A 27831-nucleotide genomic window follows, 5' to 3' on the forward strand; every position below is an offset into this window, starting at 1 on the left:
GCTGCCGACTACATCACTTAAAGGGGAACTATTTTACTATTTCTTTCACTATTTGGGCACTTTTACACAATTCCTGTGAGTCTATGGAACACCTCTGTAATATTTTCTTTTTTAATTCATTGTTTTGTATTTCTATTCAAGTCCTCAAAAACAGCATTTTTCTACCTCAAGATCTTAAGCCGTTTTGAGCCTGGGCACCTAAACCACGGTGGGGCCTGATGATTATCATGCAGCGGAGTCTCTCTGACATCACAGATCAGCACATTTTCAGATGACTCAGTTCAGTGAGGGTGAATATTGTGAGAGGAGAATTGGAAGAATGCGCCAATATGAGAATTAGAGACATAGATCATATTAATATAAGTCCACATAGCTATGAAACAATGCTAAACACTGAAAAAGGCAATTTATAAGATAGTTCCCCTTTAACAGGCGCTTCCAGCTGTACTGATCTACGGTGCGCCAATAGGGACAGATTTATATAGGCATACAGGTATCGAACTCGGGTAAAATCCCACACGTCATTTCAAGGCATACATTATTATGATACATACATACTGAATATTATTTAGTAAACAGCAAAGGATATTGTCTAGACATGTTTAATCTCAAGTGGTCCGTTACACCATTGACACACATCTGCAACCAATCCTTCCTTACCAGCATCTTCCCCAGCAAAATGAAAACAGCTAAAGTCATTCCCATTTTCAAAAGTGGAGACAGGTATCAACTATGCAACTACAGGCCAATGTCTCTCCTCTCACAATTCTCCAACTTCATAGAAAAACACAATCTACTGAGTAACCACCAGTATGGGTTTAGTCTAGAGCCAACAGGTCTACTTCGATGGCATGCAGTGATGGAACATGGTGGAAGAGATTTCAACTGCAATAGATAACAGGGAATATACTGTGGGGGTGTTCATTGATTAGGCATACCCTAGGAAGGACTCAAACAACATCACTAGACAGGCCTTGGACTACAACCCACAGGGGAAGAGGAAAGCCGGTAGGCCGAGAAACACCTGGATACGTTCCACACTCCAAGACCTAAAGAACATCGGAGTGAGCTGGAAAGAAGCAAAGGCCCTGGCCCAGAAGAGAGTGAGATGGAGAGCTCTGGTGGACACCCTATGCCCCCCAACGGGATAAAGAGGATTAAGTCAGTCAAGTAAGTCAGTTCATTGATTTAAAAAGAAAGAAAGCATTTGATACCATTGACCATGGATTGCTTCTGAAAAAAATGGAGAGGCATGGTGTCAGAGGAATTGCACTCATGGCTTAAAAGCTACCTTGAAGACAGACATCAGTATGTACATGAACATTTCTTATTCAGACCCGTTAAAAGTTACGTGTGGAGTTCCACAAGGCTCTGTGCTAGGTCCAATACTATTTATTATGTATATAAATTATATCTGTGATGTGTCTAAATTGTTAAAATATGTCTTGTTTGCCGACGACACAAGTTTGTATTGCTCTGGAAAAGATTTGGAACAACTCATGAATGTAGTGGAAAAGGAATTGAGATCACTAAAAAAGTGGTTTGACATAAATAAGTTGTCACTGAATCTAAGTAAAACAAACTTTATAATGTGTGGCAATCTAAAAATTAATAATCAGGTTAAAATAAGGTTTGATGATCTTGAAATTGAACGTGTGTATGAAAAAGCTAATTTGGGAGTGACAATTGATGAGAAACTCAACTGGAATTTCTGGAAATCACATAAACATAAAAAAATGTCATACTACAGAAGAAAGCCATAAGAATATGAACCAAACAGATTATTATGAACAATCTTTATTAAATCAAATACCTTAAAATTGGAAGATCTTGTTGATCTTAGCACTGCACTAATACATAGTACACTATAACTATGAAACTTCCGTAAACTTTTGTTTTTGCTAAATTGTGTACCGAATTATGTTTTTTTTGTTTTATTAATAATGTAATTGTAATGTAAAAAGAGTAGGCAATATAAGCCTCGGCTTCAGCCTACACCTTTTTTTTTTTTTTTTTTTTATATATACCGTAATTCCTCTAATAGTAACCCCGGCTTGTATTTGTTTCAACTGTAGCGGGTACCAGGCTTGTATTAGGAGGAGGCCTGTATAAGAGGGAGGCCTATATTTCAAATTTTCAAATGGATCATAATGAATAAATCAACATTTTGTGTCAGTTTGAACCCAGTAAAATGTACTGGGTTCATTTATTGAAACCAAGTACTGTATGAAATAGTAAACAGTGCAATTACAGGTGGTCACTGGTCATTTCAACGTTTTCAAAGTGAAATCAAGTAACTAGCTCAGTATGCAGCTCAGTATATTAGTAACCCGGCTTGTATTAGGAGGCCGGCTTATAATTGCTTAGCTCAAGAGCGCACCCGGCCATTAATAGAGACCCGGCTTGTATTTGAGACCCGGTTACTATTAGAGGAATTACGGTAAATGTCCTATACTGTACACTACTTGTAAAAGAAGACTGAAATTTAAATATATTATATTCATGGCCCCAACTGAATTTTAAATGATAAACAAATATATATATGTATATATATATATTGCACATTTGAGAACATTTCCATTGCTAGTGAATTGCAGCAAACCAATCCGGTGGTTACAGATTTGGAGGAACAGTGTAAAAAAACTTTGCTCAAACACTAAAAAAAACAAATACTTTGCACAAACACACCTCTTCAAACAATATCCACACAAAAAAATAAGTACAAATAAAATACTAATCCTTACTATTATGTACCCTAATACTATACTACTAGTACCCATCATGCTAATATACTACTATGGACTCAGAGTGTAAAGCTCTACACTATTGACAAACAATGCCACTGACCCTCAGATGCCAGATGTACCCCTCCTGCTGACTTGTTCACAATCTAAGTTGCTTTGGATAAAAGCGTCAGCTAAATTCCTAAATTGTAAATACCATCAAGTGAGAATCTTGACTCAAAATGAACCAACCAAGACGACAACAAGACCAGGTTCAACAAAATATTTTATTTTAACATTTACATTACCTCAGAAACTCAGAAGAAGTAAACTCACAGTACAAAAATGTTGCCATAAAATACAATGGGGAGGATGATGAATGATGTTTTGCTCTTATGTCACGTTCCATAAGGAATCCCAACCTGAACGTGACACAAGAGCAAAAGGACCGCCCGCGCGAACGCGCTCAAGGTTCATCCTAAAGACAGCACTGCCCTGACGAACACATAGGAGGCGTTGGAATGTGGTGAGTAGCAGGTACCAGCAGTGGGCTTTGCAGTATCCTGCTACTTGTATCATTGCTCCAGTCAATGTGATTACCGGTAATAGAATGAGCCACAAAAAGAAATAAACGAAATCATAAAGGAAATCAATTCATTAGAATATCTTGAGACTCAGCCCTGAGATTTTGACAGACAAAATTATTACAAAAAAAACCAAACACTTTTTTGGAAAAAATAATCCATTCCAAAATCTGTATTTGGTACAATGCATACAATTGTCTTAAAAAACATTTAAAAAAAAAGAAAAAGAAATTGCAGTAGTGTTGGGACAATACAGGGTGATGATAACACAACAGTGGCCAATGTGTCTCTGTTTACTGAAGTAAATTCCACTGCAAGAAAAAAATAAACAAAACCGCAAATCATTAAAGTTGGCACAACAGAAGAGAGGTGGTAAAGGTGGAGAAGATTTGGGTCGTTCCTCTCCTGTTGCGAGTTCGCAAGAACCGAGAAGCCCTGCAAAGCCGTCCGTCCTCTAGGTGTGGATCTATTCAATCACTGATCCAACCTACAGACCTCACACACACTGGTCACCAGACAGCACAACACTGACCCGGCCCCCTAGTGGCGCTATGCAAAAGTACAGACAGATGTTTCACCAACATTGACCACATGAAACTTTTCTCTAAGCAGGCTAGGCTTACCGTGGGGCCTAGTACCAAACCCCAGCCCTGGAGGGGTAGAGGGAGGGGGGGGGGGGGTGATTTGGGAACTGGCACATCTAGTGCACTGGACCTGCTCTATCAATAACAAGCGTTTGCAGCATTGAAAGTGCATGCAAGCTGCCTTTACTCGTCAGGATGTCCAAAGGAAGGCTATCCCACCACACTCACGAATGACATAAGAGCAAAATGGCCACCGTGTGAATGCGGTCAACGGACATCCGGTGATTGGGTGAACACAATCAGAAACCTCTAGCAGTTCAGATAAGGCTTTTATATGACAACGGCTGTGGTGGAAAATGCATAAGAAATGACCCAGCAAGTGAACTGAGCCGAACACCAGAATATGATTAATACGGGAAGAAGCCATTCCCATCAAACTACAGATTAAGATGTAAACCAGACTTTCAAAGTCAGCGAGAATAGACTGCTACAAAAAACCCTACGGTAACCCAAGTCAAACATTAGAGACACTTTAAGTGTCTAAAACGCACCTAAAAGATCCGTCACCTTGAGCAACTATGAGTCAAGGTACACCAAGTTCTTTAGTCAGTAAATACAGGCTAGAATACTGAAACATCACAAACTCGGGTTATGCGTTGCATTCTCAAGCCCCCACCCCCCTTTTCTTTATCCTCCAATCACAACTCTCGCTTTCCTGGAAGAAATAGTTGTGATAGGAGGATCAAGAAAAGAGGGCAGGTTTTGAGACAGGTCAATTAATAGAATTGAGATCGCTATTCCTTCGGAAACAACTGCACTTTCTTTAACTTAAGATCCCAAACCAGGCTACACAACAGGCCTATATTCAAACACCTATTCAAATACTAAATGGCTTTTTGTTGTGCAGACAAAATACCAATCTTTCAGAAGGATGCGTGCACAGAATGAAATGCTCCCATTTCTACACAACCAGAGATACATGGTATACAGGGTACACACGCTATACAGGGTAACACATTCAAGTCTGATGAAGATGGACAAAGTGCTTTAAGCCAAAAAATGTCAATCACGAACGAGGTCTCATCCCGACAATAAGATATGGCCTCGTCGTCAATGAGATGAAAAGTATATCCTCTATCCCAGATTAACTTAAAAAGGGAACAATACGAGTCTAAACCAAAACGCCACAGGGGCCAGTCGGCTGGAAAAAGATAATACTGCAGCCAATGCAGAGAACAAGACATTTCATTTTCACGTGGCAAAGTGCCAACTCCAAAGTGCTTCCTGCGAAAAATAACCCTCATTATAGGGGGTACATTCAAACACACACATGCCGTTCTGCTCCGCAGATAACGCTCTCTTCATATCTAGCTACCATCGACTGGGCCGACCATTTTAGTGCAAGTGAATCACAAATCGGATGAATTCCATGTAGACATATGCCTGTTATGCCCTTGTTTGTGAAACAAAAAACACAATGCAGCGCACAATTAAGATGGGAAGAAAATGGCATTCGGTTTATTAAGGATTACGAATAATTTATCAGGTACCTAGATCAGAAATTGTTCTGTGGATAAAATAATTCATTCCCAGCCGTTCCGACCCAAACGCAGCCAGAGTCTCCTTGACTGGCTCACTGACTGTCAAGTTAACCTCAACAATAACTTAAGTCACACAAACAAACTCAATCAAACCTCTGGGTCAAATGCTAAACAAGATGTCGGAAGAAATTCCAGAAATAAATAAAGCCAAATAAAATAACATACTTACAAAGTCTTTAAAAAATTAAATATCTGCGATTGTTATTTCATATTAAATTCCAAAAAAAGAAAACGTAATTTCCTCATAAATAATTACAACAACACACATTCAGCGTGCCGTCACAAGTGTTAGCCCCCACCCGCACACAAATGCCCAATGGCGATCTTGGCTTTGATGCCTGAATTGACCTATCCCCAAGCTCCGCCCTCTCTTAGCTCGACCGAGGAAAGCAACACTTTCGACCTAGAAAAGCAGCGTTGTGATTGGTGGGTCGAGGAAAAGAGGGCGGCGCTCGGGACAGGTCGATTCACACTCCTATTTTGTTGTCGTTGGGCCCCCGTATTGAAGTCAGATACCTTCATGAGTACCGTCATATAGGACTGAGGAAGGGAGTGATGAGGATTAACAGTAGAGAGTAGAAAGTGAAGTTAAGGTTTGTGGGTGATCGCATTCCTGCCCGAAGAAACCAGGCTGTCAGTCAAGAGGAACACCCGCTGTTCCACAGTCTCCATGGTTACCGGAGAGGGCAGGAGAAGCCCCGCAAGAACAACGTCTGAAAACAAATGTGAAAACATCTTCTAGTAATATATTCATCAGACACAATGTTTAACATCTTACAGACAATTAGAAAATGTTCAGGCACACAAGTGAAATAGAAATGGTTATTTATCCCCTCTAGGGATGTCAATGGTTTACCGATTAACCGCTAATCACCGGTAAGAATATTTAACTGTTAATTGCCCTATTTCATCATGGCATGACCAAGCAGAACACAACATCTGTTGTGTGAGAGGTGGGCGAAGGACACTTGCTCTCGCTGAAAACAAGAGCTATACCAAAATGACCATTGTGCTTTGCTAAATTATAACAAATTAACTTTTTATTATACAATAGCACATTTCTTTAACACTTTAACTGCCACACACGAGATATCTCTGGTTTCCAATAGTTATGTTGAAAGCCACTCACGAGATTTCTCAGATTTTTTTTTTAGCGATCTGAAATCATATTGCATCACGCGAGCCTACCCGAGTATACCCGAGCACCGCCGGCGATCATATGTGGAAAAAAGCGCCCCCTATCGTCTCCCAGATGACATAAGGGATTTTGGAATGGACTCAATGAAAATGGATGGGAAAAAAAATCCGGTACTCCACATTTTCCAGTCCACTGATCCAGCCGGGGTTACCACAGTTCATTCTGGAGCCTCTCAGCCCCGCGGAATCATGTACTGCACTGTATACACGTTGGATCCATACACTTATCGATTTTTTCGAATGGTGATCAGGAATTGGAATATACCAGTTGGATACCATCTGATGTCAGGTAAGGAATCTATGTTATCAGTGTTAGGATAATCAGACAAATTTTGATGAAGATATAGGCTTTTTTGTGAAATGGGCTCTTTCGGTTTCACTGGAAAAGTCCAAGAGGAAATGAACACGCCGATTATCCGTGCGCGGCGCGAATGTGCTTGCGTGCACGTATAATATTGATCATCTAGCGTTTATTTGAAAACGATTCATAAATAGGCCGACGAATATATCGACGTTCTGGAATATTCCAGTAAAAGACGATTATCACAGAATGGTCTAGAATGAACTGTTTTTTATTTCAAAACGGGTGCTTTTCAAAATGCTCTGAAACGGAAATAAAGCGATAAAAAACCAATCTGCCTTGACAGCACTGACTGGAAAATAGTCTTTGATAAGCGACAGGCAGATTAGACACATAGCCATAATTTAAAACATAGATTAGGCGATATTAACGTTAACATTGAAGTGGACCGTGGCATCAAGGGGGTAAAAAGGAAAACCCGGCGTGGCACTCAAAGTGTTAATGACAGACTTGACTGGCCGACTCTTTATAGGAACACGCATGCATCGAGTGTCGTGGTCCGGGCTCAATCGGGCTCAGGCCTAGTCTTGTTCGATTCGTAGCGATTGTAAAATCAACTGATAAACGTCACATCAAGGCCTAGTCTTTAGCTTAACCCTAGGGCCCTATGGAATCCGCGATCGGGGAAGATTTCACGGAATTGAGATATTAACACGGAATTCAGAATTTTCACGGAATGGCGTGGAATTTGCTTAGATCGGTTTTCATATAAGTCAATCTTCACTAAGACTTTAAAACGGTGACGGAGCATGGTCCACGGAGACGCAGAAATGACAGCTAGCAAATCCGTTGCGCGTAATGAGAGTCTCTCTCTCTCTCTTTCTCTCAAGTAGCCAAACATTACTATAAAAACGGACTGGATAGTTGGATAGTTGGACAGTGTGTGTGTGCACGCGCGCCGCGCACGTCCCATCTCTGGTCTTTGGAAAGTCCAGATGAGGTCAGACTCAGAGGTGTTCGATAGTACTTACTGAGGATGGCCAGATAATGTTGATATTTAAACTAAAAAAATTATTATACAGAGAGAAGCCTCAGCAAATACAAAATGCTGCTGACAGACAAAAGAGAATCCCTCCCTCACTGCGGAAAACACAAAGCGCCTAACCAATGCCATCATGTATCACAATGGTGATGTCAGCCAGAGATGGGAGAAGCATGAACATTTAACACATTCGGTGCCAGAACCGAGATATCCCGGGTTAATTCGCCATGCGTTGGGCGCCAAGACCCGAGATTTCTCGGGTTTTGGTCGTTTATTCCTTTATTCGACATTTTTATTCATTATTCATCCACGGACCTCTGTCTTACCATAGGGAATGAGTCTGAGGTCGCCAAACGGCAATACCGGCCGCATCCCGCTAGGCGGCGGTATCGAGCACCCTTTGTAACATTGTATCTTGGCCTGTGTAATGGCCAAACGTCTCCGGTTTCATGTTTCCTTGTCGGGCGAGGGCAGCCGTTCTGCCGGTTCCATTGAAGCGCGTCAAATATCCCCGATCCATATGTTGTGGTGGATTATGCCGCGGGCCAAATGGACATTGGATGTACCAGATGGCGATCAAACAATTGGAATATTATTTTTGGAATACTCCTGATCACAGGTAAGAACGATCTGACGTCAATTTTAGCTTGATCCTGCAATGCTTTTATACCGGTCGGGCTGATAACCGTTTTTAGTGTTCAATACGAATGCAGTTACTGACAATCAAATAATCAGAAACGACCCCCCCCCCCCCCTCCCCCTTTCATGCATTCATGATGGAACATAATACCTATGATATAGATTTGATTTCGGGATAATAGCGTATACAGGCAAGAAGTGGCAATGTCTATAGTGGAATTGATGTATAGGGCTATAACTCAGCATTTCATGAATGACCCTAGACCGCTCTAAAACCATACTTATATTCACCACGGTATAACACGGGAACGTATGGATGGAAAAATTCATAATTTTTCACATATTGAACAATAGATAGGTGATGTCAAATGGGCCATAGTATTGTATCCATAGCTATAATATAGAATATAGTTATAGCTCTACAAACAAGGTGACTCAGTCCTATCGTTTAAAGCGCAGCCTAGCTACAGCGGGCCCTAACTAATAGCTGGCGCCGAATGAGTTAAAAAAAAGGACATCTTTAGGAAATTACATTTTACCGTTTCTTTCCGATTTCTTTTAAACAAATTATTATTTTGTATTATTTAACTATTTATGCATTATTTATGCATTGAACTGAACTGAATTGAAAAAGACTAGTAACTGAACTGGCACTAACCATTGAACTGCACTGGCAGTGGCACTGTTTGCAGATGTACTGTTATTAAAATGAGTTAAAAACATAATTTTGTATTGTTTTTTTTTTGTTAAACTTAAATCCAAAAGGAAAAAATAGAAATCCTAAAACAGGAAAATTAAAAACCGAAAACAGGAAAAGATAGAACGGATTTCATAGGGCCCTACTTAACCCACACATACACGCCTGGATATACGTCTGCCTTTTACAGATACAGTACAGTATCTTATGGCAACGTGTCCTTTCTTCCTCTCTGGCCCTCAGTGAAAGGTTCACCAGGGTATGTAGAGCGCACTCACAGACAAACAATATCCATCTCTTCCTGAAAACCGTCGACATGAAAACTAAATGAAAACCGATATGCACAACAAACTTTTGCTTTCATGGTATGTTGAATAAGAGGTTTGTTAAGTTGATTTGTTATGAAAACGGATTAAACACATTCATTGGTGGCGGCTGATGAGAAGGTACATAGATTAGTGACGTCTGAAGTCTTAAACTGATCAAATATATATATATTCATTAAAAAAATATTCAATCAGACACCACAGATGGGTGGGTTCATTGGTTTTTCAAGCGGATTTTAAGCTTCATCAGTTGTTCAGGGATGTGATTGCACCTTAACACATTCCCTGCCACTGGTTATATCCATCAATATAGCCAGTCTGCCACCACTCTAAGCCTATGGAGATGTTCACCTTCTTTGCAGGGCTATAACTTTTTAAATTGTATTGCTAAATTGACATTACTATGGCCCATTCAACATCGATTATCTATTGTTCAGGATGTAGGAACGTTATACTTTTTCATTCAAACATTCATACAAAAATACCTTCTAGAATATAAGTATGTTTTTATAATTTTCTGCAGTAATTCATAGAACGTGAGTTATAGGCATAAACGCATATATAGATTATCAATTGCCGTTTATTCCCTAGACACGCTATATTAAAAAATGCAACTGTATATGATCCTATACGTTATGAGTCATCATGCGCGGATGGGTCGTTTATAATTCCGTGATCGTCAGTAAATGCGTTATGTAGTATGGGTGATATATTGATCAGATCGGTTTGCAGTGAAATGAATAAACAATTGGGCTGAAAATAGCGTCAGCGTCCTCTTACCGTTCGCCAATGAGACTGGCGGTGAAAGATCCCAGGTATAGGACGTCGATCGTCTAGGTCCATTTCCGGTTTGTATGTCGCAATAAACGCCGAAATCATATCGATTATTAAGTTTATAAAGCGATCCATTATGTACATAGTGTCTGTCGGGAGCCTTGCGACAATATCTGACGGCCAGATGAATTTAATCGACGCACAGCAGCCATATCCTGTTTACCAGTGTAACTCGCCCAACCATCCACCAGGCGGCGGTATTGAGCCGTCGTTGTATTGAGCCGTAGGGTCCAGCTGCAGCGCCGGAGGTGTATATATGAATTATGAATGCCATGGCGAAAAAATTAAATATTGATCTCAATATCGCTGTACAGCGTGGTGTGGCAGACAACGCATGGCGGGCAATAATGTTTTAAAGCGTTTCCGGCGGTGGATGTGTTAAGAAAAAAAAAAAAACATTTTCAAAACAATATTTTTATATATATATATATATACCGTAAATCCTCAAATATAGGACGGGTCTTCCATTTACCTCAGCTGCAAAGAGCACCAGGCCTTTATAGAGAGGCTTATATAAGAGGCAGGCCTTAATTTAAAAAAATTACACTCATGGACATAATCCCTTCATTTTCACTTTTATTGCATTATTATTTTTTAATACGTACATTGTCCGTCTACATTTATTTAGACTAGCATTGGTATTTAAATATTGAGTGCAGTTGAGTAATTGTGGGATTAACGTAATTCACACACTGAAGTTGGAACTGTCTATACTAGGTTGTGGGGTCCAGGAACGGTTTAGCGTGTGGTACCTTCTTGACTTCCTCAATTGAATCGACTTGTTGACATGCAGTAGCTTTAGCTACTAACGTTATCATAGCCATCATGGTCTGTATCTGTACTGTGTCAACTGGACAACGCCAGCCTCGTCTGCCAACGCCATATAGATAGCGAACGTTAACGTTTGCAAACGAAGTCAACGTCATCCAGCTGACACCACAGATCTCTAGATATTATGACAACGTTAGCTAGCGCTAAAGCTAACCAGAGGGAAACGTTAATGTACGGTAGTAGTCAGTGTAGCGGGAGGCAGCACTTGATTTCCATTGGCAAGAGTTTCTCATTCTATATCACGGCACGAAAAATAAAAATAAATACTTTTTTTTGCGACCTGCCTGTGTTTGTCTAAATGCATCAACACCCCCGTCCATTATAAGAGGCCCCTGCTTTATTGGAGGTCCCTCCTCTATTTGAGGATTTACGGAATGAACACATTTTATTTGTATATATTGAACTGTTCACAGGGAAGAGGAAGGTGGGAGAGGAAAGGGACAAAGAAAATGAATCAAATATATCAGTGTCCCCCTAAAAAATTTAAAGGGGGTCATCTCAAAGAATCCCGGTGAGGTTTGGAATAAGTGGTTAATTTGAGAAAAACATAATCCACTCTGTTACAGTGCGAATGGTGGAGTTTCCCGTCTACTAGCGGCCAGAGATGAGAAGTTTAGTGACATCACCCCAAAGATTTGTTGCAAAACATGACCTAATATTTGTGTAATGCATTACGGAATACTTTGAAAAGCACTGCGTCTTATGTAATAGATAACAACTAACCATATTAGGTCCCTCCTCAGTTTGTCACCTGTCATCCCATCTGTTCCCAGGTGGAGCTTTGAATGTCTTGTTCTGAGGAACCGATGGAGAAGAGAATGGAGAGATTGCAATAATATTGTAATTATGTACTTAACAGTCCTTGTTTTGTTTCAGGACGCATTTCAAAATGGAGGATCGATTGCACAAAGTATTTCTAGAATACACTTCAAAAATACAGGGGCAAAATCACAAAGGGATTGTGTGGCTTTTTCTGACGCTAAGCTGGCACAAATAGCTCTGAAACACAGTTTGCTATTTGAGCGCAACGGGTGAAATAAGGTGGTAACTGCGTTCCATCAGCATTGCGTCCAGTGCTATTAGCGCGTATTTAAATGAGGTAATATGGGAGGACCATGTTCCCCTTTTTATGCAAATGAGCCTCGTCCAAAAGCACTCCCAATAGGGAGGTGTAGTCTGACGTCGCTTTGGACCGCCCGCGAGGTCCACCTGTATTGGGATTCATCATTGGGAAAATGGATGATCGGCTATTGTAACAATTCTGCCGCATGGAAATTGAAAAGCTTTCCATTTTGCACAAAACGAGTTCCTTTCTATCACTAACATTATTGTTTAAGCATTTTTGGTTGAAATAAGTGATTTTTTTTATGATTAATTGCGAATATTTTCATGTTGAGCTATAGATTGTGGATGGATATTCACAGGTACACCATGCAAATGTTAATGCTTTATTTGTTTTAAACAAGACGATTTAGAAATGGGCAATGGGGAAATTCATTGCGTTGCGTTGGAGGGTGGAACATGAAAAACGGCAATGACGTAACCACTACACCTCCCTATTGACAACGGCCGGCGCTAAATTGCACCGCGCAGTTAAAGCCACACTCCCAACATTTTCAGAGATCTGGTGAGCGCATCCGTTATTAGTAAGTATCAGAAATTGTTGCCAGATGCAGGCATCGTAATGCCAGGCGTGCCCGTGAAAGAATATTTCGAAGGAGAATATCACTTTTTGATTTAAGTGAGACCGAAATCATCCGGAGACACAGGTTGCCAGCTCAAGCAATTCTTGATCTACTGGATGAAATCAAGGATGATATTGAGTCAGCCACCCAGAGATCCCAATGCAATCGTATTTATTATTTAAATAGTTATTTAACGTTGTCGGCTTTCCCAATGTTGTCGGCATTGATTGATTTTGAAATAAGATTTAGATTTTGCATCATGCTGCAATTTTTATTTGTGTTATGCATTGCTCTTGCTGCTTGTTTTATTATGTCTTCATTATATAAAGCACTTTGAACCGCAATCCTTGTATAAAAGGTTCTATATAAAGAAAGTGTATTATTATTATTGACTGCACTCACATTCCAATTGCACCACCAAGTGAAAACGATTGTACCACTGCACACTCATATGCTCCAGAATAAACTTTTAATTTATTAGGTTTTGTCGGGTGCATGAGTAGACGCTGGAAAGACGGCCAATGAAAAGTTTATTCTGGAGTATATGATAATGCAGGTTCTATTATCCTAACTAAACATTAAATACAACTTTCTCACTCAAAATATTTGTTAATTAGAAAATATCTTCACTGGCACAGTGCTTAAATTCGGTATAAAGATTCAGCACTAAGGACAGGTCTGCTAATTGTTTTTTATTTGTGGATGACAAACAAATGCAATGACGAAATAAACAAAATACAACACATTTGGCATCTCATATCCCAGTCTGTGAGCACAGTTGGGATATCCAAACGTGGCAGTTTGGATTGCCAACGGAGGTGGAATGGCCTCAAAAGGAGGACCAAGGTGAAGGTCCCATTCAATTCCTCCCAGGCAAGAAGGACGGGCGGAGGTCCTTCCTAAGATAATACTGTTGAGCTTCCCTCTCCCTCATTCCGGGTCTATTTCCTCCCCTTCCTTTCCCTGGTTCCTCGCCTGGTGTTTCGGCGTGACGTGGCAGTGGCACTCTGGCCAGCCTTCCCTGACGACGCATCTGGTGCAGGTCTCTCACACCTGACCACATTGGCCTCCAGCGCAGCGGCGATCCTGCCCATTACCCCCATCATAGCACTATGGCTGGCCTGCATCTCCGCCCTCAGGCCGGTGAGGTTGTCGTTCAGACTTGCCAGGGTACTGACAAGCTGGACTTGGGCGGAGGTCAGCCTCTGTTGCTCGCCATAGAGGAGTTGGTCGATGACCTCACAAATAAACCAAATAAAGTTGTCTTGAAAATACAAAATAGGCCTACGACCAAATATTAAATGAAAAGTAAGAAATATAACTCCTCTCATTCACTCCTTTGGGTGCAGGGTTAGGTTATAATCACAATAAAGAGGTGGAGTAAAATAAAATGAAATATGAACCAAGTTAAGCACAATAGAATATAATTATTGAAATCAAAATATAGGCCAGGGCTGTACAACTGTTAATAAAGAGGTAGAATAAAATGTAATGGGATATAAACTAAATTAAATATAGCACAATAGAATATAGTACAATTATAAGTAAAACATTTAATTGGAATAGGACATGACAAACATATGCAATGACAAAAGATAGTGACAAAAAAAAGGACGCAATGTGTCATGAAAATACAAATTAAGCAAGCTCTATACATTACAAAATAAACTGAATACTAATGGTGAAAAATACTGTTATGTCTCTATGCCTCATTTCGGGTTTATTTGTCCCCTTCCTGATATCTGCCAACAGAGCTGTCGGGTGCAAACTGCTGCTTGCGCTGGAGCAAATCAGGAGCAAACTGCACACATATTATGGGCGTGTTTGCGCTAGTATCTCATCCGCGCAATGTCCTTAGTGAATGGCTAGCAAAGACGGAGCAGATACCGCACTACGCTAAACTTGCGCAGTTAAGTGTGCAATTTATGACCGCGCAATCCATTCTTTGTGAATTCGCCCCCTTTTTTGTTTCAGGACACATTTCAAAATGGAGGATCGGTTGCACAACAAAGTATTTCTATAATACACTTCCTACATTTCCAGAGTTAACACAGATCATCTTATGGCAATAGCATTGTAAACTAAGGGTGTGTTCACATCTGAAAGTCCAGGGATAGTCCGGACTTTCCGTGGATAGTCCGGACTTTCTGGTGGACCAAATGTGAAAATGATACATTGTTTGATTTGGTCTGCGTTCACACTACCCTGTTTGGTGCGGATCTAAATTTGTAAACAAAGGACATGCTGTCGCCAAGTCGTTCATCTATTGGACTAGCACTCACAAACATAACAGTTGCCGACAGCGTTTCTTGTGATAAAGCAGAGAGATACTGTCATTACGAGCGTGGTGCAAGTCGACTAGAGAGTAGAGATATAGAGAGAGCGAGAGCGAGAGGACGAGAGACTGTCCGCGCGCGGCGCCAGTCTAGAGAGACAGAGAGAGGAAGAGACGGAGAGAGGAAGAGAGAGAGAGGAAGAGAGAGAGAGGAAGAGAGAGAGAGAGGCAGAGAGAGAGGACGAGAGAGACTGTCCGCGCGCGGCGCCAGTCTAGAGAGACAGAGAGAGGAAGAGAGAGAGAGAGGCAGAGAGAGAGAGAGAGAGAGAGAGAGAGAGGACGAGAGAGACTGTCACTTGGCGCTGTCAAGTTGGGTCGCGCGACCGCCGCCACTAGGCACCTGTCACTCATTTCAGTCATTTGCTCTAGATTAGATACTATATAAAGTTCGTTTTGCGTTCACACCAACAGCAAACGAACCATGGTCCACTTTGAAACGAACCGAGTCCCAACTTTTCAAGAGGACCATGGTTCAGTTGTTTGGTCCTCATTATAGTTCGGTTTGCGTTCATACCTGTACAAACCAAACGGACTATCGATCTAAAGGGACCATGGTCCACTTAAAGGGACCATGGTCCACTTAAAGTGGACCAAACAGGGTAGGTGTGAACGCGCCCTAAGTGTGTTGATAATAATTTGTTAACACAAATCATCTTAACCCCTAGCCATATTTTCTGAAAATTTCCTAAAAGTACATACAGTAAATGGAAGATTGCTCTACCTCTACAATTTGTATGTTCTTACTTAGTATCTAGGGACATATATGGACATCAGGGAATGTATTCCCAGTGTCAGAGATATTATGTCCGTTGCTATGCTTGAGTAAATTGTAATGAACCAAAGGAGAATATCAATTATCATTAAAAAAATAAAATAAAATAAAATTCCATCGTTGATGGTGAATAACACCATGCTAACATTGACCAGATGTGAAGAATTGCCACTGCGCTCATTCAGCACCTTCTTGCGATCAAGTGTAAGAAAAGTCTGAGCAAATGAATAAAGGGCAGATGATTTACAGATTTTTTTGCAGATACAGTACTGAATCTTGCCATTCGAACACATGCAATTTGAAATATGTAAAATATGTAACAAGTAATACATCTATGGATCGGGCCAAATTTCCTCTTTCCAATGGCAGAGTTAAATCTGGATTTAATACCACCAGGCGCTCGTTACAGGGCAGCAAAGACAGTGAATGAAATCTACTGTAAGTACAGTTACCTTTCTATAATGTCCATAGCTCCACCATTTTCACCAGGTTTAAGACGCGTTTTTGTAGACGTTCACAGAAAGGTAAAGAAACAATATACGTTGAATTTTATGGCAATAACGTTCAGGTTTGTTCGACCCGTGAGATATAAATCACAAAAATAAAATGAAAAATTATTAAATTGATATTCTCCTTTGGTTCATTACAATTTACTCAAGCCTAGTAACAGACACAATATTTCTGACACTGGGAATACATTCCCTGAGGTCCATAGATACCAATAACATGGAAATGGACCTTGCAATCTTCCATTTACTTAGGTATGTACTTTTAGGCAAATTCTCTGAAAATATGGCTCAGGCTTAAGAGGTTATGGCAATAGCATTGTAAACCAAGTGTGTTGATAAGAAATCCTGCCTACCTTGTGCTTTTTACACTTCATGGAAAAGTTGTCCTCAATGAGCACACAATCTGCAAGGACAAGAACATATGCATCTATAATAACCACAATGATTCATACAATGGCTTAACAGCAGTCGACCGGCCCACACACGCCTGATCAGGCTATACAGATGGAATAATAAGAGCCTGTGTAACACATACCTCAGAAGGGTCATTTACAGAAAACACACAAGCAGACACCTCCTCTCTCGAATTAGTGCAAGTGTTCTCTTGCGCATATGTTCTCTTGCGCATATACGTAGACTCATGCTGATGCATGTTAGTTGTGAGGACACAAAGGCCAGATAAGACCACTAGCTAAAAGCTAATGGATGTTAAAAGGACCATACTGCTGTCCTGACCGCGTGAATACTTTACGCAAGCAAGTTGTCCTTTTGCACGATCTGATTGGCCACTGACGTTTCTGGTCATGTGACATGTGCGCCTAATCGTGTGACGGCAGGTTCTTTGGACGGTTAAGCTTAGGCGCTCTTTCGAAGTTGGTTACGGTTAGAGTTTGTCTTAGAGAATGGCGATAGAACGCCAGCCCTGATTCCAAACTCTAACCTTAACCAACTGCGAAAGAGTCGCCTAAGCTTAACCAGTGATAAACTAGGTGTTAGGTCGTTTGCAGGCTGTTCGACGCGGAAATGGGCTAAGACACTGCTCGTCATGCGATTGGGCGCACATGTCACATGACCAGAAACGTGCGTGGCCAATCAGAGCGCAAAACGGGAACGCGGAAGGACAACTTGCTTGTGGGAAGTATAGACGTGTCCTGACCCCATCTTAAAGGGGAACAACGGACATATTCTTGGGAAATGTATATTGTTTAGGGGGCAATACAACGTGTTGGAAAAATGCCTGCGCATTCACTGAAAATGTGCTTCAAACCCTTTTGGGAAGAGTGTCAAAGTTATCTCACCAGACAGGAAATACATGGAGCGTGAAATGACATTTTTTTTAATGAAATTAAAACTCAAAATACATATTCAATAATAGGCAGAGCAGCCTTTTCTGGAAGAAGAAAAGCTTCTAATCTAGGGCAGGTATATCTTACATTTCTGAGTTTGTTTGTTTTTCAGTGTGCAACTGTTCATTGATTTTGTGAGCCTTACTGCCAAAGGGAGGTCAGGGCATCAGGGCAGGCAGGGCTCAGGGCATCAGTGCAGACAGGGCTCGTTTTATGATATGTTTCGCAGTTATTCTCAATGTGCATTTCCTGACTCACAATTACAAAATATTGCGACCAATATCACCCTACACAACACTGGTAAGTAACACTTCCGAATCCGACTTTGTACTCTTGACTGTGTACTCCAACGAGTCCAACTTAGCTGCCTGCATCGTTCATCTGATGTAGCCTGTGTACTCCAACCACGCAGCCCTCTGCCTGCACCGTTCATCTGATGTAGCCTGTGTACTCCAACCACACAGCCCTCTGTCTGCACCGTTCATCTGATGTAGCCGGTGTACTGCAACAACGCAGCCCTCTGCCTGCACCGTTCATCTGATGTAGCCTGTGTACTCCAGCCACGCAGCCCTCTGCCTGCACCGTTCTGATGTAGCCTGTGTACTCCAACCACGCAGCCCTCTGCCTGCACCGTTCATCTGATGTAGCCTGTGTACTCCAACCACGCAGCCCTCTGCCTGCACCGTTCTGATGTAGCCTGTGTACTCCAACCACGCAGCCCTCTGCCTGCACCGTTCATCTGATGTAGCCTGTGTACTCCAACCACGCAGCCCTCTGCCTGCACCGTTCATCTGATGTAGCCTGTGTACTCCAACCACGCAGCCCTCTGTCTGCACCGTTCATCTGATGTAGCCTGTGTACTCCAACCACGCAGCCCTCTCTGCCTGCACCGTTCATCTGATGTAGCCTGTGTACTAGGGCTGCAACTAATGACTAATTTGGTAGTCGACTAATCTGCAGATTATTTTTTCGATTAGTCGACTAATCGAAAACCAATGTAAACAACAACAATAAAAAAAAGTTTTTTTTTTTTTTTTTTTTAATTACCTATCTTTGTGAAAGTGGCTTCTCAGCTCTGGTCCAGCTGAAGACAGAGCAGAGGAACAGATTGGACATTGAGCATGACCTCAGAGTTGCTTGTCTACCATCACCCCAGACTTTGAGACTCTTGTCAGGACCAAACAACAACATCATAACATGATGATCCCATAGCAAATTAAAATAATGACTCATGAAACATTTTAATTTGGATCTTTAAGCCACTTTAAATGAAAATGTATTTGAAGAACAATACAGCAATCACTCATAACAAGATAAATAAATTAAATAATACAAATTAAAGTGGAAGTGTACTTTAAATAACTTTTGTTTGCTGTGTGTGAGAGGAGTCCGTGTGTGTGTGTATGTGTGTGTGTCTTACTCTGATCGCTGTGTGAGTGAGAGGAGTGTGTGTACTGTGTGTGTGTGTCTTACTCTGATCGCTGTGTGAGAGAGAGGAGTGTGAATGTGTGTGTGTCTTACTCTGATCGCTGTGTGTGAGTGAGAGGAGTGTGTATGTGTGTGTGTCTTACTCTGATCGCTGTGTGTGAGTGAGAGGAGTGTGTATGTGTGTGTCTTACTCTGATCGCTGTGTGTGAGTGAGAGGAGTGCGTGTGTAATGTATTGTGTGTCTAGTCTGATCATCATCTCCTGCAGGGGAACAATGTTTTCAATGTCCAAAATTTGCTATGGATCATCATGTTATGATGTTGTCTGGAACCCTGAGAAGCCACTCTCACAAAGATAGGTAGTGCACAAAAAAAAAAAAAAAAAAAAAAAAAAATTAAATAAAGTTTTTTTTTTATTTTTTTTATGACTAATCGACGCAACAATTTCTCGTCGACGATTTTTTATAATCGACGTCGTCGATTATGTCGACTAATCGTTGCAGCCCTACTGTGTACTCCAACCACGCAGCCCTCTCTGCCTGCACCGTTCATCTGATGTAGCCTGTGTACTCCCAACCACGCAGCCCTCTGTCTCAAAGGTGAATTACTGACAGTAAGCCAAGCAACTTTCAAGTAGTTTTAAATGTGAATGGCGTTTAGTAAGGTAGGCTGGGATCTACTGAAGCATAGACTGTATACATAACATTTATTAAAACAGGGGCAATCTCCTGTGATGGCGAAAGGTCAAAATTACACAAGTATGGTCCTTTTAACACAGAAATTAATCTGGGGTGTCTACACATGGGACTGTGCAAGAGAAAGGACTATCGTTCGATGCCCGTTAAAACACTGTTGTTGAAGCGATTATATTGGACAAATGAATCAAGATGGTTGAATTGAGGGGGGGGGGGGTGCAGAGGGCAGGACTCACCTGTCTCTAGAGCACATCTGTAGTGATATTTGTTTGGACAGCCTTTGAAGAAGCAGCCCAATGTGGCACCTGAGCCATGGCAGCCTAAGCACATCTGGAGACATGACGGAAACACGGTCAGTCTTAACATTTGGTGCAGTAAGGATTATATGCTGGATTTCATTAACATTGATTTCCACAAGACCATTTCCCAGTTTCCCCCAGACCTTCTACAACCAACAATCATAGCATCAAATGGCTAGCATCAAGTTGGCAACATTGGAAAACATGAATAATTATCAATATATATTAAAAGAAAATTAAAAATCTAGATAAAACCCTTAAAAAGGGATATAATAATTATAATAATAATAATAAATAATAATAATAATAATAATAATAATAATAATAATAATAATAATAATAATAATAATAATAATAATAATAATAATAATAATAATAATAATAATAATAATGCAGGACCTGCTCAGAGGTCTTTAATTGGCATTGGCTATTATCCACAACACACACACACACACCGGAACACACACGCATGCATTGTCTGTAGGATCGCTGATGCGATTCGTCTCTGCGATTAACCCATCCCGTCGTCCTTCCCCCCAAGGGCAGCCGGGAGCAGACAGGCGTCAACGTGAGCCGCGCCAGGGGACCAATCCAAGTGCTCCTGTCCGTCTTCGTCAAGGACGCCACAGCGTTAGCGATCTGTTGTTGTGCATGTTTTTCCATTGGGTTTATCTTATCGGGGGGAAACCCTTGCGAGCACGGGGAGAACATGCAAACTCCACACAGAAAGGCCTGGGAGATACCCCACCTGGGTACCTGGCATCATGGAAACCTGGTCCCCAAGCGGGAATCGAACCCTGGACCTTCTTGCTGTGAGGCGACAGTGTTAACCACTACACCACCGTGCCGCTATATACTGCCCACATTTATATCAGATTTGTTGGATATTTGTTGAGGATATTGGAAGCAGAAATTGTCAGCAAAAAAACTCTGCCGGATGATGTCGCCCTGAGAGCAGACCTCTGGGAACGGCAGAGTTGGACCTACTACAGTTGAAAATACGGTAGTCATTTATGCCTCATTGACTTCCACTACCGTTGCGAACCGTTAATAACTTCTACTTCCAACAGAGTTAGGGATGGGTATCGTTTGAAAATGTTCAATACCAGTGTCAATACTGATACCGATAACAAAACTATACCCCCCCCCCCCCCAATACCTTACTTTGCACTTACACTGTCGTGCACATTCGATACCAGATTTTGATACCACAGGACTTTGATACTCGATAGCATTGAAGCAATTCGATCAATACTATAATAGTGTAAAAATTTTACACCCAGCCCTATTCAAGAGTCAAAACACTGATGCAAGGATGGAGGATTTTTGGATGGACTGAGATGAATTCCAGTTTGTAATAAAAACAAACCAGTGAGGGTGGAGCATCCCTTTAATAACACCACCACACTACATTCCAGTCACAGGTCTGAACCTTACCGTCTCCTGGGCCACCTTGACGGCCTCCTCCAGCCCGTACACCTTGCCCTTCACGACGAACACGCCTGCAGACCAGATGCCACAGTCCTCATGGAGCCAGTATTCACAGGGTTCCATGGGCACCACCGGAGGGCTGTACCAGTCCTCCTCTGCGGCAGTGCCAGTCTCCGTCCTGGCCCGCTTGGCCGTGGGAGGAGCAGAATGGTCACTGTCGCTGGTCCAGCTCTGGTGGCCCCCCAACGGACCCTTCTGTTTCAGCTTAGAGCCTAGTCTGGGCGACCAAGGGGCCGGGGGACGTGTGCACTTCCTCCTGCCTCTCATGCTGCAGGAGGAGGAGTCCGAGTCGCTGGAGTCGTCCTCGTCCTCTTTGAGGCCCGGCGTGCTGGCTGGTGTTTTAGTGCTGGGTTTGTAGCCCTCTGGGTAGTAAGGGCCGTGGAGATCCCCGAGGTCCATGGCGTTGGCCGATTCCCCGCAGAGACAACAGACGAGGGAGCCGAGGCGCTGGCTGTGGTTGGAGGCCCGGCCCGGGTAGAGACAGGAAGTACTGGGAACGCCTCCAGAGTGGCCCTGCTGCTGGCCCTTCTTCTGGTGAGGCCTCTCCTCCTCTGCGAAGTTGACAACGGTGCACAGTGACAGGGACGGCTGCTTGCGCTCCACGTGGACGAACGGAGAGAAGGCGTCCGACCTCGAGTCCCTTTTCTCCTCCTTGTAGTTCACATACTTCAACTTAATCTCTGGCTCCATGGGGGCGAACAGGGAGGAGTAGTCCGCTCTGGGTTTCTTTTTCCTCTTCTTCTTAGTAGAGGCCTTCGTCTTGGCAGAGGGAGATGTCTTGCTCGCAGCAGAGTTGCTTTTATGCTTGGCAGGGCTTTTCTTGGGAGATTTCGGTGGCGAGAGTTTTATTGCCCCATTAGTCTCTGGTGGCGGTTCAGGGGGTGAAAAAATATAGTCAGGTTTTTTCTTTGACTTGCCGTGAACAACCCGGGGGCTTGGTTCTGGCGAGGGTTCGGTCTGGGGGCTTGGTTCTGGCGAGGGTTCAGTATGTAGTGCAATGTGCTCCGGCTCTTTGCTCAACTTTTTGTGCACAGCAAACTGGGGACTCGGCTTTTGCGGCAGTTCAGTCTGTAAAATGCACTCTGGCTTTTCCTTCGGCCGCTTGTCTTTGGGCGACTGACGGCTTGTTGGCGTTTTTGGGGATCTGCTGCAATGCGAGTTTTTGGAATTATTGACAATGTCAAATTCGGAGGTAGACTCTTTGTAACTGTCAGTGTTGACGCCATTAGCCTTACCCATTTCCGACGGGGTCGCTGTGTGTAGTTTGGCATTTTCTGCTGCGATAGAGGCTTTCGCTCTACTCTTCCTCTTACGTACAAACGAGGTGTCTTTCTTAGGACTGACTACTTCCGATACACTAGCTCCGACTTGCAGAGCCTTGGCCTTCTTAACGGAGGCCGCTCTGTACCTGCGGGGGAGGATGTTCATCACTATAGCCTCTAGTCTCATTCCCCTCCCGGGACGCGGCGGCAGTTGCTTTCTCTGAAAAGTCGCCTGTACCGCTGCTGCGTTCCCGTTCATGTGAGGAACGGCGGTCTTTGTGGGTTTCTTTTCGAAAACCTCTGTGAGAAAATCGTTGTCGTCCGTCAGTGTCAAGTCGATCATGGGCTCCAGAGGTGCCTTGCGTCTATGGGCCGCCGGCTTGTGTTCACTGCCGGTGTCTAGCGCTGGCGTGCCATCACTGCTAGACCTTGTACTCTGGGCTGAGATGAGGGGCTCAGCCCTATCTGGCGCTTCCCAGACTGTGTTGTCCGCCTCTCCCGGAAAAGAGTTGTGTGCGCTGGGGGAGCTGGAGGCCTGGGGAAGGATGAACACATGCTCCACGTCATCCAGCGAGGTTGCGGAGGGGGAGACGGGGTCATCCAGAGGACTGATAAACTCCCTGCTCAGTGAACACAGTTCCTGTGTCCTAGAGATGAGGAAGAGGACTGCAGGGTCCATGGTTTCTTGACGCTCCCCAGTGTTTGTCGCGAGGGGCTCGGGTGACAATTTGACGCCGGTTCCCGAATTAGACCAACTGTTACCTCGGCAGTCCTGCAGGTCCACGCTGCTTTCCGTATCCCGAGAAAGGCTGCATTCCATCTCTCCCCGTGAATGTTCCCATTCATCCAAGACGTCACCGGAAACAAACCCGCCGTTGAGCTCGTGACATTGCTGGGTCAGGCAGATGAGTCCGGTGGCATTTTCATTCCCCACCTGAGCCTGGGATAAAGACTGCAAGAGCTCCGTCTGCGCAGCAAGGTCGAGAGGCACGTCAACCTGCTCTATATAGTGCTGGCTCAGTGCACAGCCGATCTCCTCAAGCTCTGTCTCCGACTCATAAGGAGCAGGGTGGAGGGAGAACTTGCCGATAGGCGGTACTCCATACAGTGGTGTGTGCTGGGGCAGGGAGTCATGAGCAGAGAAAACGTGAGACCTGCTCACGTAGGAGAAGGTGACTGTAGTGCTGGAGAAGGCATTGTCTGGCTGAACCTCATCTCCCGATTGAAGGCCAATGTCCGAGGAGGCGGCATCTGTGAAGGGTAGTCCGGTTGTTTTGCCACTCCCGGAGTTTGGGTACCAGCCACCAGGGTTCTTGACCATCCGCAGCGCCTCCAGGGAGTTGGAGTTTAGGACACATTCCTCACTTTTCCTAGTCAAGTCGATCACGGCAGGGATGCTACAGGTGGAGAGGTCTTGGGGCTGTAAATCATCTAGGCTCCTTGCTGGTTGCTCCATAACAACTGCAGTCAGAGACAGAAGAGAAAGAGAAAAGATTATTAATAGACAGACAAGAACAACAGCTGAGTTGGACAAGAAAATACGTATAATTTAAGGAAGCTAATTATAGCTATTGGACGCACTGTTAATCACTGCTGCCTAGATCTAACTAAAGGGCCAAAGTTATACTAATTTAAAAAAAAACATTATTCATTAACGCTAGTTAATGACTAGGGCTGGTTATTTGTTGTTTGCTTCCTTTTTAACTTTAATCGCCAAGGACGCCGTAACTCGTCATTCCCCGCCATGCTTAATCAGCCAATGACGCCGTAACACGTCATTGAGATCAATATTTCACAAATCTGTGATCGCAATCATATTTCTCCCGCGGAGACTTGAGATCTACTGTTGATCCCCTCTCAACTATCTAACGGTTCAAGAGCGCCATATGGTGGCCGATCGGCGGATCGCCCAAACCGGAAACGGAAACTGGTGCTCATCCAAATTCGGTCCGACCACTCGCTATAGGTCCCGGGACTCGAGCTCGACACAATGGATAGCGATCCGTTACCAATAACTCGATAAACAACATGATTTGGACGTATATACTATTATACAACCTGGAGATGGATCGCATATTTCAACATCCCATAATAGGAATCTTTTTGCTCCACGCTCATCGCCCAACGGCCCGAGGAGACTGGGGTAAGTTTCAGCGTTTATTTTTACAGTGTTCGATACAAACTGCTCTAATGATCATATCACCCACACTACATGAATCATCTAATGTTGGCCAAGGAATTATAAACGACCCCCCCCCCATCCGGTCAACATCAGATGATAAGTAGTAACTTCTAGAAGCACGTCCATTTGAAATTTTTTATCTGGCGCTGATCGCTATCAAACTGTATTTGATCATCAATATAATGCATTTAGGGCTATAAATCACATTCTGCAGAATGCTGCAGAAAACGATAAAAACATATTTATACTTTAGACCGTATTTTAGTATGAATATGTGAATGAAAAGGTATAATGTTCCTACATCCTGAACGATAGATAATTGACGTTGAATGGGCCATAGTAATGTCAATTTAGCAATACAATTTAAAAAGTTATAGCCCTGCAAAGAAGGGGAACTTCTCCATAGACAAATAGAGCTGGCAGAGGATGGTATAAGGATGTACATACGCGTGGCAGAGAAAGTGTTAAAAAGGTACCACAAACATCCTTGAAGTTGAACGTGGGAGATCCTGTCAAATATGTGACGTCGGCGAATTTACTAACGTTACGTTCAATGACGTGTACTCGTAAATGGAATTAGAAAGACAGTAGTGTCGCTAAACATCCTAAGCTTGTAGTTGTGTGTTGTTCAGTAAAACGACGTATTGATGACCACGATGTTATTACGAAGTTGGTGACTGAGATGTCAAAATCCAAGACAACTGACTGTGAATGGTCTACTGGGAATATTCGCCAGCAACAACATCGACAGACTCCTGTTAGCCTCGTTAGCTAACATTAGCAAGTTGGCCGGAGCTAGCGAGGCCCAGATGGATGAAACAAAGACAGAGCGTAGCTAGTGTACTGCGCTGCGCGATCAAAACTTACCCAAACGGGGAGGATCGGGGGCTTTGAAACGTCCGATTTAATAATTTGCCCCACCCAGCATATCTTTTAGGAGCCCATCGTACTATTTCCCTACTAAAAACCCCATGAATGTTAAAAGAAACCCCCACATGAAACAGAAAGATCTACTTTTCCGGACCACACTACTCCGCGCGAGAGATGCAGCTCACGCGCCAGCAGAACAGTTGTCAGCTGGGGCTCACAGTGAAGCATCATGGGAGACATGTGAGGGAGTTGTTGCTCCAGTCACCTGCAAAGACCCTCCATGGGCCATGATGATGTAACGTTCACAATTCTGTTCACATGATTATGATTTATGAACTCCATGACCCTTATTGTTTCTAGCTACATTACAGTTTGACCAAAGTGAAATGGTTTTCTTTTTTCGCACAGCATGTGTCGGGTTCAGTTAATTTGACCTTGGAGAGACGGTAAGGAGAAGGTTTTAGGTTCAAAGATTTATTACAGAGTGAATAAAATAATATTACAGAAAATACACATCACAGCTGTGGAGTGGACACAGAATCAGTACTTAGCTCGGGGCTTCGCAGAGACGTGTGTCAAACTGCTCCCTTCATTGCCAATTTATACTCCATGCAACACGTCTAAACAAGGAGACAGCTAAAATAGTAAGGATCTCGGTTTACAATCTTTGTCACCTGGTTCAGTTGTCAAGGACAGACTGTGGGTCGAATTAGTGCATTTCTATATGGCCATGGCCTGCTTTAATACAGTAAACAGCACATTTTGTAATAGTATACATATTTGTATGGTTGTCTATACATTCTTACAATGGATAAATGGAACAATAGATTGATTCATATAGCATATATTTGTAAATACTGTAACTAGTTTATTTTAGTAGGCCAAATCCTGCCTTCTCTGTCTGTGCTTCCTACCAACAGATGCATGGCCTGGTCAGAAATAGGCTGTTGGTATTGCCACTGAATAGAGACGATTACACATAAGAATGATAGAAGAATAATTGTATTTAAGGGTGACACATGTCACATCGCGATCATTTACAATTAAATTAATCGACCTACCTACCAGGGCCGTTTCTAGCTTTTTCGGGGCCCTATGCGAAATGTTGTTTGGAGGCCCCTATTTTGTGAAACTGGTGGGGGGATTCCAAACCCTTTAACCTCTTAAGCCAGAGCGGTCCGGTACCGGTACAAGATTGATATCATGCCATAAATCCATCTCTACAGAATGTATGAATTAGACTTCCGGTTTAGCGTTAGAATGGAGTAGGTCGCATGTGACACAGCTGCTCACCCGTTATTTTTTTTCTTCGTTTTAAAAACATATTTATAAACCATTAATGCGTTTAAAACTTGACGCATATATCAACTGAGACTATCAACTAACTATATTGACCAAACGAATCGAGATGAAACCAAAGAAAGCCACAACGAGTCCAAAAACAGTCGTAGAGGTCCCGCCGCAGGAATCAGGATTCGTACGGCAGACAGCAGGAAATATAGACTTGACAGTGGCCGCTTCAAGTTCAACCCCATCAAACACCTCCGCAGACACCGAACATATCATCCGGAAAATGGAGGAAATGGGGAAGACAATGGA

General features: G+C 42.8%; 1 protein-coding gene across 1 annotated transcript; it reads right to left on the reverse strand.

The window, feature by feature from the left end:
• Window positions 1-2998: 2998 nt before the first annotated feature.
• On the reverse strand, window positions 2999-26380 carry LOC311235923 (uncharacterized protein). The gene is made up of 6 exons (XM_084323451.1): window positions 26230-26380; window positions 21865-24641; window positions 20365-20458; window positions 17014-17063; window positions 12083-12154; window positions 2999-6205 (listed from the first exon to the last, which is right to left on the reverse strand). Exons 2-5 carry the CDS (start codon window positions 24634-24636, stop codon window positions 12107-12109), a joined length of 2964 nt encoding a protein of 987 aa, XP_084179577.1. The 5' UTR covers window positions 24637-24641; window positions 26230-26380; the 3' UTR covers window positions 2999-6205; window positions 12083-12106.
• Window positions 26381-27831: the final 1451 nt, after the last annotated feature.

The sequence above is a fragment of the Notolepis coatsorum genome (assembly GCF_963971535.1).
Source record: "Notolepis coatsorum genome assembly, chromosome: 10".
NCBI classification, from domain to species: domain Eukaryota; kingdom Metazoa; phylum Chordata; class Actinopteri; order Aulopiformes; family Paralepididae; genus Notolepis; species Notolepis coatsorum.